The sequence below is a fragment of the Podarcis gaigeae genome (genome assembly GCF_964106915.1).
Source record: "Podarcis gaigeae genome assembly, chromosome: 8".
Taxonomy (NCBI): domain Eukaryota; kingdom Metazoa; phylum Chordata; class Lepidosauria; order Squamata; family Lacertidae; genus Podarcis; species Podarcis gaigeae.
The window spans coordinates 17,486,855-17,499,565 of record NC_139684.1 but is presented as its reverse complement, the minus strand read 5'-3'; the positions used below and the strand labels follow the sequence as shown (position 1 = coordinate 17,499,565).

The following is a 12,711-nucleotide window of genomic DNA, read 5'->3' as shown; positions in this document are numbered from 1 at the left end:
GTGCCTCAGAACGTCTACCTAAGACAATTTCTTCATTTCAAGCTCAGCTTGACAGCCTCTCCTCTTCCTCTCTTCCCTCCTCTCTGACGTTGCTTCTGAAGGGGAACTGGATGAAGTGCACTGGGGAAATCACTTCCCAGACTGCCTTGGAAAGCGTCAGTCCCCCATTGACATTCGGAAGAGGTCTGTCCAATACTCTCCGGAACTGGAACCGCTGGAGCTCCACGGCTATGCTGGGCCCCTGCAAGGAACCTTCACCATGACTAACAACGGGCATTCAGGTGAATATGAGCAACGGGTAAAAAAGGTGGTGAATCTGCTGAATGGCTGTGGGGACGGGAGGACCATGGCTCAGTGGATGAGCATGCAAGATGTCCCAGGTTCAGTCCCCAATGGCAACTCCAGGTACAGCTGGGAATGTCCTCTGCCTGAAACCCTGGCTGGCTGCTGCCAGTCAGTGTAGACCATACTGAGCTAGATGGAGCAAGTGTCTGACTTGGTATAAGGCAGATCCCTGTGTTCCTATGAATATGTTTACCTGCCACATCAAGTCCCGATTCACTTCCCAAATGCAGAATAACAATTCAAGACAAGGGTTATTTTCTAGATAAGCAAGCTCTTAAGGCTGCTAAATCAGCCCACCGGTTGATAATAACAAGACATTTCAACAGTTCTTATTCTTTTACAAGGGGCATTTATTATGAGACTGTAAAGTAACTGAGCATTGTTACTCAGTTTACTCAGTAATACTTTGTATTACTACTGTGGGGTTGTAGCTTGCCTAAGACCATGAAGACATAGCATTTTGCAATCTCTGTTTTAACCATGGTTATGAGATCAGGAGAACTCTGGAAACTTGTAGCCTCCCCCAGCCTCTTTCTCCTCTTCTCTGCCATGCAAATGCTACACTCCCTTCCCTAATCAGCATGAACCATGGTGTAGCTGTTTGCCCCAAGTTTAAGGCAACCATGTTTAGCTCCAAACCCATCTGAAAACCAGAAGACCCTTGAAACCATGGTTATCTTTAATCCCATTTAAAACCAAGGTTAGCTTGAAACTAATCTGAAACCAAAGCTAGCTTTAAACCCATTTGAAAGCAGGGCTTTAAATCCGTTTGCAACCAAGGTTAGAAGCCAGATATAAGTGCCAAACAGTCCCTGTTTTAAGCGTGGTGTGAATTTTGGTGTGATGCATAACATCAACCCTGCAATGTCTTTCCAATACCTAGTGATGGTTGAAGTCAGAGTTGTTGGTTTTTTACATTTTCAGCTGACTGTCATTCACAAAAGCTTCTTTTTTTAATTGAACGAGCTGCCTCTCCTGATCTCGTTTATTTCAACTTCTTGCTTTGTCATCTTTTTCTTTTTCTTTTTTTTTTTAAAATCTATTCTGCTAATTTTGTGCTGATTTTCTCAAACTAGAGGCGGGCGATGCAGTCAGCACCATGTACACAATCGAGAATGTAGGAGATGTTTGCATTTGTTCATGAGACATTAAAAAATAAAAGGACAAAAGAACAGCTTCCAAAGTTATATGCTGGCTAATCCTTCCCATGCACTATGGGGATATTTCTAGAATTTATTTCTGACAATGCATAACATGATGAGCAGCGGAGCTGATAGATAAACTCACTTTGTGTGGGGTTTTTTATATACCAGTATAATGTGAATTTGAAAAGCAGGGGAAATGTAGGAACACAGGAAGCTGCCTTATCCATGTCAGACCATTGGCCAATCTTACTCAGTGTTGTCTACACTGACTGGCAGCAGCTCTTCAGGGGCTCACACAGGGGACATTCCTAGTGCTACCTGGAGATGCTTGGGAATCCTGGGAACTGTAGTTTATTCCTTTGGGGTTATTCCTTCAAATGGCCATTGTAGTGGTTAGCAGCATACTACTCCTAAAGGCCTGGAGGTTCTATTTAGCTGTGGGTAATAGCTACCAAGACTGTATGGCCACCATACATTTAAAGCACATGGTTTTTTCTAAAGAAATGTGGGAACGGTGTTTCCGTGCGCTGCTCTGGTTCGCCTGAAGCAGCTTAGTCATGCTGGCCCCTTGACCCGGAAGCTGTACACCGGCTCCCTCGGCCAATAAAGCGAGATGAGCGCCGCAACCCCAGAGTTGTCCATGACTGGACTTAACGGTCTGGGGTACCTTTACAGTGGTACCTCAGGTTACATACGCTTCAGATCACATACACTTCAGGTTACACACTCCACTAACCCAGAAATATTACCTCGGGTTAAGAACTTTGCTGCAGGATGAGAACAGAAATCGTGCTCCAGTGGCGCAGCAGCAGCGGGAGGCTCCATAAGCTAAAGTTGTGCTTCAGGTTAAGAACAGTTTCAGGTTAAGAACGGACCTCTAGAACGAATTAAGTATGTAACCAGAGGTACCACTGTACTTTACCTTTACCTTTAAGTTAGGCAACATCCATACCATACCTTTAAAGCACTGTGATACCAATAATTCTGGGAGTTCTAGTTTGCTACCTACCGATCTCTCAGAGCGACAATTCCCAAAGTTCCCTGGCAAGAGGGGGTCCTTTGTTAAACCAATCTGGGAACTGTTGCTCTGTGAGGGGAATAGGGGGTCTCAGGAGCTCTTAGCAAACTACAGTTCCCAGGGTTCTTTGAGGGAACTTACAGCTATTTAAAGTGGTATTATGCTCCAATTCTCTCTATATCCCTGTTGTGTAGTGCTTAGGGTGTCAGACTAGGACCTGGGAGACCAGGGTTCAAATCTCCGCTCTGTCATGAAACTTGGGTAAGTAAGTCATTGCCTCCCAGCCTAACCTACCTCACAGGGTTGTTGTGTGGATGAAATGAGGAGGAGGGGAGGACCTTGGAGAGAAAGGTGAGGCAGGAATGCAATCAGAAGCAAAAACAAGAAACCATGGACGGCTGACAAATTCGGGGGACGGGGGGGTGGGGGAAGCGGTGGAGCATTGAGACAAACTGTCTCCAGGGAAAGGAATCTCTAATTGTATTGCCCCAAGCGATCATTGTTGAGGCTGCCTGCTTATTATACACGGCGGTGTTTGACCAGCCTCTCATTAGGGGGTTTCAGCACAGCAGTATTATCAGCCTTCGCTCTCTGAACATTAGTTGTTGCTTTTTTGTGAACTGCTGTTTTTGTCGAGTTCCCTTCCCCTGGACCCCTTCCGTCTCTTTAGCACTCTGTATTTTGCATCCAGGCTCATTAACAGCATCATTGTTGCTGGTCAGCCTGAACCAATTTTTGTCAGGAGCGCATCGGCTGCCCAGGGCTTTGGCAAAACACTGGTGATTTCTTTCAACGTGGTGGAAGAACAGCCCCTCAGTCACAGAACCATAGAACTTCTAAGTTGGTAGGAACCCAACGGGTCATCCAGTCCAAACCCCTTCAGTTTATTTTTTGGGGTATTTATCCTTCACTCTCTGTGCATGCACAGGGGGAATGAAGACACTGTTTCTCATTGCAGCCTCTGCAATCTCCTTGCCATCCTTCTCTGCTTTGTTGTTGTTTAGTTGTTTAGTCGTGTCCGACTCTTCGTGACCCCATGGACCAGAGCACGCCAGGCACTCCTGTCTTCCACTGCCTCCCGCAGTTTGGTCAAACTCATGTTCGTAGCTTTGAGAACACTGTCCAACCATCTCGTCCTCTGTCGTCCCCTTCTCCTTGTGCTCTCCATCTTTCCCAACATCAGGGTCTTTTCCAGGGAGTCTTCTCTTCTCATGAGGTGGCCAAAGTATTGGAGCCTCAGCTTCAGGATCTGTCCTTCCAGTGAGCACTCAGGGCTGATTTCCTACAGAATGGATAGGTTTGATCTTCTTGCAGTCCAGCACCATAATTCAAAAGCAACAATTCTTTGGCGATCAGCCTTCTTTATGGTCCAGCTCTCACTTCCATACATCACTACTGGGAAAACCATAGCTTTTACTATACGGACCTTTGTTGGCAAGGTGATGTCTCTGCTTTTTAAGATGCTGTCCAGGTTTGCACTCTAGCCACTTTTGAGTCCCAGGAACTGGTATTACTGTCTCCAACAGAGGAGAAAGAACATTGCCATCATGACTAGCACCTTATGCCCTATGAATTCATCTAATTCCCCCCTTAACCCATTGAAGGCGAGCAAGATGACTTAGATTAGAACATGGGTAGGCAAACTAAGGCCTGGGGGGCAGATCCAGCCCAATCGCCTTCTAAATCCGGCCCGCGGACGGTCCGGGAAATCAGTGTGTTTTTAAATGAGTAGAATGCGTTCTTTTATTTAAAATGCATCTCTGGATTATTTGTGAGGCCTGCCTGGTGTTTTTACATGAGTAGAATGTGTGCTTTTATTTAAAATGCATCTCTGGGTTATTTGTGGGGCATAGGAATTCATTCATTATTATTTTCCAAAATATAGTCCGGCCCCCCACAAGGTCTGAGGGACAGTGGACCGGCCCCCTGCTGAAAACGTTTGCTGACCTGACCCCTGACTTACAACATAAGAAGTGCCCTACTGGGTCCGGTCAACGGCTCATCTAGTCCGGCATCCTGTTCTGACAGAGCCAGCCAGGCCAAAATTGTTCTTTCCCACTTACGGTACATTTGCCAGCCACTGGTACACAGAGACACCTGCCTCTGACAGTGGAGGGAGGCTCTACAGTCTTCCCTTATTCGTTTGTTTGCATTCCTAACCACAAAAAGAAGTCAGGTTTGCTCTTTCCAAAGTGTATTTGCTGGGGTGTAAAAAAACAAAAACGTGGTCCTGGTTGTCAGTGGACCTTCCTCCCAGTTTGGCCCAATGACCTTCTTTGCAATTCTGTTTTGCTTTCCCCCCACGTTCCCCTCCCCATGTCGACCAGGCTGCTCAGAAAAAGTAAACAGGGAACAACCCCAATTATGAAACCACGGTTCAATGCATGATTACACAATTAAACCATTTTTTTTTTTGTATATCATTATGGCACTTGCTGCAGGCTGTGTTTGTGGGTGTAATTTTTATTTTAACTTTGGTTTTTGTTTTGATCCCTCCCTCACAAAGGGTATAATCTGCAGAAAGAAACATGTTTTCGGTTGGCTTGCCCTCGGGAAAGCTCCTGAACAAAAGCACTCATCTCCTTCTGAATTCCCAAGCAGGAGGGGAATCAGATCCGCTCATGTTCCTTGCAAAGGAATGAAATGTTCTATTCACAGTTTGGCAGGGGGTTTTATAGAAAGGAGGAAGAGTCAATTGTTTCCTTCTCTCTCTCTCTCTCTCTCTCTCTCTCTCTCTCTCTCTCCTCTTCATTCTGGATTAGATCTATGGCTCCTAAAGTAACGACCAAGTTAATATTGTTCTAAATAACAATATTTGCATTTGTTAGTTGTTTGGGACCAGTTTACCTGTGAGATATTGCCTAACCCCATGTATGCACTCTCGACATCATCCATCTACAGAAATGGCACTGTTACAGGTACCACAGACTATTCATTCCACATTTATGAGAAATTGATCTTTTAGTGTCACAGCACTTATACTTTGGAACTCCCTGCCTCTTGATATCAGGCAGGCACTGTGCTCTTTTAATTGCCTGCTGAACATATATATATATTTTAGAGAAGCCTGCCCAGAAATGTAGAACATTCACAGGTGTGTTAATCGTGTTTTCAGCTCGTTTTTTGTTTTAATTCTTTTTGAAATGTTTTAAATAGTTGCTTTTGACTGTTTTATTTACTGATCACTTCACTGTTTTATTCTTTTTGTTAACCCGGTTGAAGTTGCTTTTTACAGTATATAAATTTTACGAGATAAATAAGAAAGAGAAATGTCCCAAAGCAGCTGAATTAAAAAATAAGATAGAAGCAAATAAACTCGATCAAAAGCCAAATGTAAAAGGATATACATTATAAAATTCCTAAAATAAGAAAGAGAAGCTAAAAGATGAGCTAGCTTAACCACCAAAAGCCTGGGTAAATGAAAATTCCTTAGGCTGGCATCTAAAAACTGAGGATGTTCCCAAACCTGTTTCTATCCTGTATTACAGACATGCAAATGCAGCCTCAAAACCAGAAAGGAAAATTATTACTCCTAGGTGGTTGTTGTTGTGTGTGTTTTTTTAAAAATACCAGTGTATCTTGGATTCATCAAGGAGGAATGTTTTAAAATCTAAGAGGCTCAAAGCAGACAGTTTTCTGGCTCTCACTCCTTCTGCCATTGTCTGAGCAGCTGTGATGCCACGGAACATTCACAAACATTCTAACAGTTCTGGGGAGAACTGGCCAGCAAGGGAACCTTCACAAGTGCAACTTTTTTAAAGGAAAAGAAAAGTTACCAAGGGTTGTGTTTATAAATGTTACTGGAACATTCTTTTACGTTGCTCTTGCACGTTGTGAACGAGGAACAAAATCAAACAGTGGAACAATCAATCAGTCAATCAATCAATCAATCAATCAATCCCCATGCGGTTATTACAACCTTGCTGTAACAGAGTTGTTTTCCACCTGTCCTCACTTCCTGCTTTCACTCTGCCTCCCAGTCCAGATAGACCTTCCTTCAACCATGACCATCACCAAAGGGCTACCTGGGACCTTCACGGCTGTCCAGTTCCATTTCCATTGGGGAGGAATGGATCTTGAGACCAGTGGCTCGGAACACACAGTGGATGGGATGAGGTACATTGCCGAGGTACATTTAATTGCTTGTTTGGTTATTACCACCTCTTTATATCCCAGCTTTCCTTTCAGGGAGCTCAAGATGGTGCACTAGGTTCTCCAGTGGGCTTTAGGTCTGAACCGAGACTTGAATCCTCATCTCCCAAGTTGTAGTCTGACACTCTTAACCACAACACTGAGCTGGCAGAAGCTCGCCTAGTTTTGGAAAGACACCCTTCTGGGCAGCTTTTAGAGGGCTACATGCTGGCATTGGGCATGGGCAAAGGCGAAAATGGGCAGACAAGCTTTTCCTCTATCTGAGGTGTTCTGGTCATGGGTGGGTGTTGCCTATTCTGAGACATGCCTGTTTGAGCACTCGGTTTGAAGGCACGAGATCGAATTCTGGCATTATAATGTCTTTAGTTCCTCAGGAAAAATTTTCCAGGGGTTGTTTTCCTTTGCCTCCATGCAGAGGGAAAAGGGGGAAAAAAATCAAACCTCCGCACTCACAAACCAATAGGAAAAGCGGAAGGTACTTTATACCAGGTCAAGACTATTTCCGGTTGAGCCTGGTATTGCCGACTGACTGGTAGCAACTCTCTAGCAGTGTGGGATTTGAGCACATGGTAAGTAAGCCAGAGCATAGGGCCTCAGATCACGAGGGGCCTCCGAATACAAAAAAAATAAAAATCCCCAAATGTTATGGTTGTGCTGCAGACCGCAAACCAGCGATCTAAGGCCACACCCATGCATACATTTAGAGCACTCTTATGCCACATGCAACAATCATGGTTTCCCCCAAATAATTATGGGAACTGTAATTTTTTGAGAATTGTAGCTCTGTGAGGGGCCATAATTATTATTATTATTTTTTAAGTGCTATGGGCCCTTTTAAATTTGACTTATGTTAGGGCCTCAACATGTCTTCACCTGGCCTGCTCTTCAAGTGTCAGGAACAGAATGTTTTCCCATCACTTCCTATTACTGGAATAAATTGAAGGGAGAACTGCAGCCTCTGAATTAACAATTCTTCAAGAGGTTTAGCACCATCACCTTTTGGTTTTAATCAGGAGAATAGGTTGCTTTGTTTTGCTTGTTAATCGCTCTGCAAATACTAATTCACTTACCAACGCCAAGATGTCTGTGTTATCAGGGCAACCTTTTGTGGGTGTGAATGGCCTGTTAAGAGTGCAATTAGCACAGACTCACCTTCTCTGCAATTCTTTTCCTTCTGACCCCCATTGATTACAATTGCCACCAGCCATGGATCAGGCATCCAGCAGAGTGGATTATTGTCCGGGAAACCTCATGCTATTATAAATTGGTCAATCTGTATAGAGGCAGGAAAAAGCATTGCTTTTCCTGCAGGAGAATAACACAGCTACCCTTTTGTAATTGTTGCTTAAAAACAAAATCAAACTAGAGAGACATAAAGGTATAATGATTCTGGTTTCACAGGCAAACTGTAGGACTGAAGAATGGCTTGGAACAACTTTATTTCTCCATAGACTATCAGGATCAAATGTAGTGTGTGTGTGTGTGTGTGTGTGTGTGTGTGTGTGTGTGTGTGTATATATATATATATATGCTTTCGTAGATTTTCACGGGTACAGGAATGCAGGTTTTGGTGTCCTCGGGTGTCTTCCCGTGTAAAAGTTGGGGTGTCTAGGCGACGTTTCGACGAGGTCTCACTCGTCATCTTCAGGCTGGTGCTTTCGGCTTCTTGTTACTGGAACAGAGCGGGATCTCAATGTTTGAGTTCCTATAAATACTGTAGAGGGGGTGTGGTGTCTAGCCTCCAATGTTCTGGGCAGAGAGGAAGTTCCCAGGCTAGTGTGCCTTTTCTTCTTTTGTTCCTTAATTACTTGAGAGATACCTTGAGTGATTTCTTGAGTGATATCCTGAGTACCACTTAGGTGGGTCATTAGGTGTGGATTAGTTGCTAAAGTCTTTGTGTCTTGACCTCTTGAACTTTGTGAAGAGTTTTCCTGAGAAGATGGCTGTATTGCACTTAGTTGTGCTTTGGCTTGGCTTCGTGTATAGGGGCGAGCTGTGGTTTTGTGGCTTGTGTCAGCCAGATCTGTGTAGGGATTGCAGGGGGGTGCAGCATCCGGAGGTGCCACCATGGATTGGCTACTGGATGGTGTCAGTAATTCATCTGTGGAGAGGGTCTGGGTTTGGGTCTGGTGTGGTTGATTGGTGTTGGCGTTCTGTGTGCCTCTGGATCTGGTGTCAGTTTTTGTGGGGAGGGCTAATTTCCAGATGTCTGGCAAGCGGGATGTGTCGTCACGCTTGTTCATGTTGTGAGGGTGTTTCTCTATCTCGATGGCTTCCATGATTATTCTCTTGTGGTGATGTTCCGTGTTAAAGAGCAATTTGGAATCAAAACAGCCTTTTGCACCAACCAAAAAATAGCCAATATCCTCAGAAACCCCAAGGATAAAATCCAGTTGGAAAACCAAGGGATCTATGAAATACCCTGCAAAGTCTGCCCAGCCACGTACATTGGACAAACAAACAGACGAATAAATGCACGTATCGCAGAACACAAGAATGCCGTCAAAAAAGAAGAAAAAACTTCCTCTCTTTTCCAACACATGAAAGAAACAGGACACGAAATTAATTTTGCGGATTCCAAATTGCTCTTTAACACGGAACATCACCACAAGAGAATAATCATGGAAGCCATCGAGATAGAGAAACACCCTCACAACATGAACAAGCGTGACGACACATCCCGCTTGCCAGACATCTGGAAATTAGCCCTCCCCACAAAAACTGACACCAGATCCAGAGGCACACAGAACGCCAACACCAATCAACCACACCAGACCCAAACCCAGACCCTCTCCACAGATGAATTACTGACACCATCCAGTAGCCAATCCATGGTGGCACCTCCGGATGCTGCACCCCCCTGCAATCCCTACACAGATCTGGCTGACACAAGCCACAAAACCACAGCTCGCCCCTATACACGAAGCCAAGCCAAAGCACAACTAAGTGCAATACAGCCATCTTCTCAGGAAAACTCTTCACAAAGTTCAAGAGGTCAAGACACAAAGACTTTAGCAACTAATCCACACCTAATGACCCACCTAAGTGGTATTCAGGATATCACTCAAGAAATCACTCAAGGTATCTCTCAAGTAATTAAGGAACAAAAGAAGAAAAGGCACACTAGCCTGGGAACTTCCTCTCTGCCCAGAACATTGGAGGCTAGACACCACACCCCCTCTACAGTATTTATAGGAACTCAAACATTGAGATCCCGCTCTGTTCCAGTAACAAGAAGCCGAAAGCACCAGCCTGAAGATGACGAGTGAGACCTCGTCGAAACGTCGCCTAGACACCCCAACTTTTACACGGGAAGACACCCGAGGACACCAAAACCAATATATATATATATATATATATATATATGAATGTCCAGTAGCACCTTGTGCATGCACACGAAAGCTCATACAGTACCAATAACAAACTTAGTTGGTCTCTAAGGTGCTACTGGACATTTTTATTATTATTTTTATATATTTCTACTGCGTCAGACCAACACAGCTACCTACCTGAATCTAGAATCAAATATGTATGTGCAAGGCATGTGCTCTACCACTCAGCTAAAGGCCTTGCCTGGCTTTTTAACCACTGCCACCCTTATCCTTTTCCCAGCTGCATATTGTCCATTACAACTCAGCCAAGTACGCAAGCATCGAGCAAGCAAAGGTTCAAGCGGATGGCTTGGCAGTTCTGGCGTTTCTCTTTGCGGTAGGTGGCTAATCCAGGTGGAATCTATCTATTTAAATTGAAGATGCATTTGGGGGAAGTTTCAGATTCCTGAAAGTCAGTTGCCCCAGGTTCTGAGATCTAGAATTGGCGGAAAGTTTGTTTGTTTTTCTTCTTCTGGCGAGAATGCTTTGCATGCTGTTGCAAACAATTTGGATTTTAAAAAGAGGGAAACCACGAGGGGGCGCCAGACGAAAAGAAACTGCAAAATGCGAAAGAATGTTATCTCTGTGGCTTTTCCCTATGTCAAAATGTAGCAGTAAAGCAGGCATCCCCAACCTGCGGCCCTCCAGATGTTTTGGCCTACAACTCCCGTGATCCCTAGCTAACAGGGCCAGTGGTCAGGGATGATGGGAATTGTAGTCCAAAACATCTGGAAGGCCAAAGGTTGAGGGTGCTTGTGGTAAAGCATATTATCAATGGGTGGAGAGAGAGAGAGAGAAAACATAGAAAGCTGCCCTATGTTGATCCATCTAGCTGAATATTGCCCACTCAGACTGTCAGTGGCTCTCCAGGATTTAAGGCAGGTGATATTCCTAGTCATATCTGGAGATGTCAAGTATTGAATTTAGGGCCTTCTGCATGCAAAGCAGGTGCTATAACCACTGAGCTAAGCTATAATAATAATAATAATAATAATAATAATAATAATAATAATAATATATTTTTATTTATACCCCGCCCTCCCCAGCCAAGTCCAGGCTCAGGGTGGCTAACACTGAATATAAATACAGTGAAAACGTTAAAACAAAAAACAAAATTGTTTTCAATTATTGTTTTCAACAATTGTTTTCAACAATAATCAATTTATATTGATTAAAATATAAGTTAGAATACAGTTTAAAACACAGCTTAAAATGCAGCCTCGTTTTAGTGGTAGCCTATAGAAGCTGAGGCTCCAATACTTTGGCCACCTCATGAGAAGAGAAGACTCCCTGGAAAAGAACCTGATGTTGGGAAAGATTGAGGGCACAAGGAGAAGGGGATGACAGAGGACAAGATGGTTGGACAGGGTTCTCGAAGCTACCAGCATGAGTTTGACCAAACTGCAGGAGGTAGTGGAAGACAGGAGTGCCTGGCGTGCTCTGGTCCATGGAGTCACGAAGAGTCGGACACGACTAAACGACTAAACAACAACAACACAGATCAAAGCCATAAGGGGGGGGGAAACGTCAAATATTCAACGGGGCCAACTCTCCATGCTGGTCCTACATGGGCCAGCAAAAAGAGCCAAGGGAAAATTTATATACAAATCCCATATAAGGGGTTCCATCAGAAAAATATAGACATTCCCCACATTCATTTCCCATTTGAACATGACCCATTTTAAATACTACCCTTCTTTCTTGCAGGATGGCAACCTAGAAAACACTTACTATAGCGACTTCATTGCCAACTTGGCCAAAATCAAGTTTGCAGGTATGTTTCCCTTTAAACCTTGGCATAGTATTTCTTGGTCAGGCAAGATGAAGGTGGTTGATTTTGATTCTCTACCACCCTGGTTTTGAGCAGTGGGATATCGCTGCAGTGCTAGCTAGCTGCTGAAAGCAGTCACCCAGTATTTGATCTGCTTTGGATATTGCATAAAATTGCTAAGCTTTTATGTCAAAACAAAAAAATTCCTTCCAGTAGCACCTTAAAGACCAACTAAGTTAGTTCTTGGTATGAGCTTTCGTGTGCATGCACACTTCTTCAGATAGCTCATACCAAGAACTAACTTAGTTGGTCTTTAAGGTGCTACTGGAAGGAATTTTTTTGTTTTGACTATGGCAGACCAACACGGCTACCTATCTGTAAGCTTTTATGTGTGTGTGTATTTTTTTTTTAGGGCAGTCAACTACACTCAACACTCTGGATCTTCTGTCCATGCTTCCAGAAAACCTTGCCAATTTCTATAGATACCAGGGCTCTCTGACCACACCTCCCTGCACAGAGAACGTGATTTGGACTATATTTGATTCACCCATCAAGCTGTCTCACACGCAGGTAAGAAAGCACTGGTCTGCATTGGTCTGTCTGTTCTTTTTTGTTGTTGAATTTATCAGTCGCTTTTCAGAATAAAAACCCAAAGTGATTTACACCAAGGTTATAATACAGTAATATAAATGTATAAAACAAATTAAAACCATAGGCTACATAAACAGCATGCATTTAAAGCATATTTGCCACATTGTGCCCTCCAAAGAATTTTGGGAATTATAGGTGGTTAAAGATACTGGGGATTTTATCACTGAGAAGGAGCTCTAGGTCGGGTCTGCAGCAAGCCTTGGAATGGGAAGGAGCCTTGCAATTCTGTTTCCAAAGGTAGGACAGAGGTAGAATGTC

At 43.9% G+C, this 12,711-nt stretch overlaps 1 protein-coding gene across 3 annotated transcripts in view; it reads left to right on the top strand.

Moving 5' to 3' along the window:
• CA6 (carbonic anhydrase 6) overlaps positions 1-12,711 on the top strand; it is a 31,584-nt gene that overhangs the window by 13,510 nt on the left and 5,363 nt on the right. For all 3 annotated transcript variants that reach the window (XM_083752677.1, XM_083752675.1, XM_083752676.1), the window contains exons 3-7: positions 102-281; positions 6,489-6,637; positions 10,273-10,368; positions 11,739-11,805; positions 12,215-12,372. In XM_083752677.1, the coding sequence (XP_083608803.1) occupies positions 102-281; positions 6,489-6,637; positions 10,273-10,368; positions 11,739-11,805; positions 12,215-12,372 (650 nt within the window). The remainder of the gene's footprint in view (positions 1-101; positions 282-6,488; positions 6,638-10,272; positions 10,369-11,738; positions 11,806-12,214; positions 12,373-12,711) is intronic.